The sequence below is a fragment of the Macrobrachium rosenbergii genome, chromosome 21, assembly GCF_040412425.1.
Source record: "Macrobrachium rosenbergii isolate ZJJX-2024 chromosome 21, ASM4041242v1, whole genome shotgun sequence".
NCBI classification, from domain to species: domain Eukaryota; kingdom Metazoa; phylum Arthropoda; class Malacostraca; order Decapoda; family Palaemonidae; genus Macrobrachium; species Macrobrachium rosenbergii.
In genome coordinates this window covers 28,277,622-28,280,643 of record NC_089761.1, presented here as the reverse complement: position 1 = coordinate 28,280,643, position 3,022 = coordinate 28,277,622, and the positions used below count along the sequence as shown (strand labels likewise).

The 3,022-nt window shown below is 40.7% G+C and overlaps 1 protein-coding gene across 1 annotated transcript in view; it reads right to left on the bottom strand.

The window, feature by feature from the left end:
* The window catches only part of LOC136849841 (zinc finger protein Noc-like), a 7,357-nt gene extending 4,585 nt beyond the window's left edge, over window positions 1-2,772 (bottom strand). The window contains exons 1-2 of the mRNA XM_067123304.1: window positions 2,536-2,772; window positions 964-1,581 (exon numbers count right to left, since the gene is read on the bottom strand). Coding sequence (XP_066979405.1) covers window positions 964-1,581; window positions 2,536-2,607 — 690 coding nt within the window. The 5' untranslated portion in view covers window positions 2,608-2,772. The remainder of the gene's footprint in view (window positions 1-963; window positions 1,582-2,535) is intronic.
* Between the last annotated feature and the right edge of the window lie 250 nt (window positions 2,773-3,022).

Here is a 3,022-nt window from a genome sequence, read left to right as displayed (position 1 = left end):
TATGCAAAGCGAAAAATCAAGAATTAAAACTAAAATACGGCTAAATCAGTAAAAATAGGAACTATTTATATCACAACAATAAAAAAATGTTACTAAATATTTCAAGAGTAAATGGAGTACACAAACCGAGGTAAAAATAAATCAAGATCAAAACTAACAAAGCAAAAAAAAATAAATAAATAAATATATCAAGATGATATATTCCTAATCTTTTTCAAGGAGCACAAAAACAAAGACTTTTTTTCTTAATACTGAAATCTAACCCCATTTTCATTATATTTCCTGAAATATATCCCAGAGCTAAGTACGCTAAGTACGTGTACCGAATCATTTCGACCTCCTGTAGCCTAATCTCTCTTGTTTAATGGGTATTGATCAGTACCTAAACAGTACATTATCCTTGACGGGATATTGTTCTTAATTCGTTTGCAAGGAAACGGTTCAATAGAATTACACTCTAGCCTTCGTCTAGCGTTCAAAATTTAAATTTCTAATCCTAGACACTTGGTAAATAAATAATATATATATATATATATATATATATATATATATATATTTATATATATATTTTTAATAAACAGAAAATACTAATAAAAAGTTCCTTTCTAAAATCATATTATATACTCTTAGTGCCTTAATAATGGTCAGTATTTATCTAAGAACATGGAAAAATGAATTTCATTATCTAAATAATAAAACCAAATAAGTTACGTATCTACAAGTGACAGTATTCCATTAATGCGTTACTTAAATTATCCTGACATATAATCCCTTCCATTCGAATAAAAATATAAAAACTTGAATTACCCTGACATATAGCCCTCGCATTAGAATAAAAATTTCATTTACATACGTTAATTTATGACAAAACTTTCGTACGATCCTGACTCATTTTTATGGTAAACGTGACTACGACAAAAGAGGAGTAAAGGAGTATGCCTTAACGAATCACATCCAATTTACCTTTGCCGTGAGGGCTGACAGCCCCGCTGCCCCCAGGGGGTCGAGCCCCAGGGCTAAATGCGGGTAAAGACTAGGGGCTAACTTGTAAGCTGCTAGGGGGTCTTTCGTGAGATCGCTCAGACTGGTGAGGCCGTGCGAAGTCAAGGAGGACATCTTTGGTGTGACGGGCGAGGACACTCTCGGCGATATCGAGGACGACGAGGAGGACGTGGGCGGGTCGTGGGGGCGCGACGACGACCGCCCTCCTTCGCTCTCTCTGGAGGAGGACCTCTCGACGCTGGCTTGGCTCGCCCCTGGGGAGCGAGTGTGTGGGGACGACCTCTTGGGGGTGACGCTGGTCTCGTCCTCGTCCTTCTTCTTCTCGTAGGGCTTGAAGGAGGAGGAGGAGGAGGAGGAGGAGGAGGATGAGGAAGAAGAGGAGTTGGTACTGGAGGTCTTGGGCTCGTCGGAGGGTGTAATGTTAAGTGCAGCCGCCGGAGACTTTGCCCCGGGGGAGGTCTTCCCTTTACTGCTGCCCTTCTCTCCCCCCGGGGGGATTGTGCCCTTCTGTGAGAGATCTGCACCGATGGACGAACACGTCTGTGCTAACAGGGCCAAGGGGGACTTTTTGGCATCAAGCTGAAAGGAGAAAGAGAGAGAAATGTGTGCAAATTCAAGGCACGAGAAACACAAGCATGCAGTTTGCGAGCATATATATATTTTCTTCTTTTTTTTCTCTTTACATTACCGTGATGTACAATGACAAGTAGACACTGCGGGATATGAAAGTAAACAAAATGTATCGCAGACACAAACACCTGGCATTGAAATCTTCATCAGAGATGAAATAATGTGAGATACTGCTTAGAGTTTTCCCTCTCTACAGCTGCGAGGACATCGTGAGTAATCTTAAGCTCTAAAAATTTCAAATTGTAAAAGAAATCTGTACAAACTCTTCACAACTATTATTTGACAAACCTACTATGTAACAGCCAAATATATTAAACAGAAAAGACACAGTGTAACATTAATCTTGTCTCGTACAATACTCTGACAAATATAAACTTTTACAATTCGGTTACATTTCATGATAATAAAATTCTACAACACATTAGTAAACAGCAACAAACTACATACACATTAATACAACTGTTTGCAAAAGCTGTTAAAATTTGCCTAACGCTGAAATTGAACAACAACGAAATGGCTCTTGGTCTGTTGCAAAATTCAAACCACACTCAAATTCACAAACTTCAAGTTAAGATATCTATTCAATAATTAAATTAAAACTCTGGTCAAGTTTCAACCTTCGCCATGTACGAATATCTGTGGAAATCGCAGACGATAAACACACGTGGTCGCTCCTGACTCGAACTTAGTTCGATCGATTTTTGGGGAAAAGGCGACGTGTACATTACTGAGAGTTTAAACAGGTTCCTGGTTCTCACTCCCAGCGAGTTTCCATGACTACCAACAAGTTAAAAAGTTTCCTGTGGTCGGATACAAACGCCAAAACCTACTCAAATTCCATCAAAGTTTCCACCACGAACGAGCGAGAAAATCACGCAAAACCAGCAATGTTTACATTCTTACCTCGATGGAGTGTCCCTGTATTGGGTTGAGATATTCAGGCCGCACGTAGTGGTTTCCACTAGACGTCAGCATTTTGGATCACTATAATTAAGGCCCGGATTGCACACTATTTCACTGTCAAAGCATCCGAAGATTTCACCACTAATCAGGTCACAAGAGCTTCTCCTCTCTATTTGTCACATGACACTACTTCCGTCCACCGTCACTGAGCGCTACTAACTGAATGAATATTCTTGATTTCTGCTCACTCGTACCCGAGTCGGCGTGACGTCACCTCACCGCAGCCTGTAACGCCGCACCTGATTGGTCGAAAGTGTCCCGTTAGATTTCACACGTTGGTCCCGTAAACACGAGGCGATTGGTCGGAGGCTCTTAGAGAGTTGTAAAGCTCCCCATGATTGGTCGATTGCGATGTTATGTCGTCACTTAAGATGATGAATGGTGGGATGATGGGTAAAGCGAGAGTCACCAATCAGGAGAACGACAC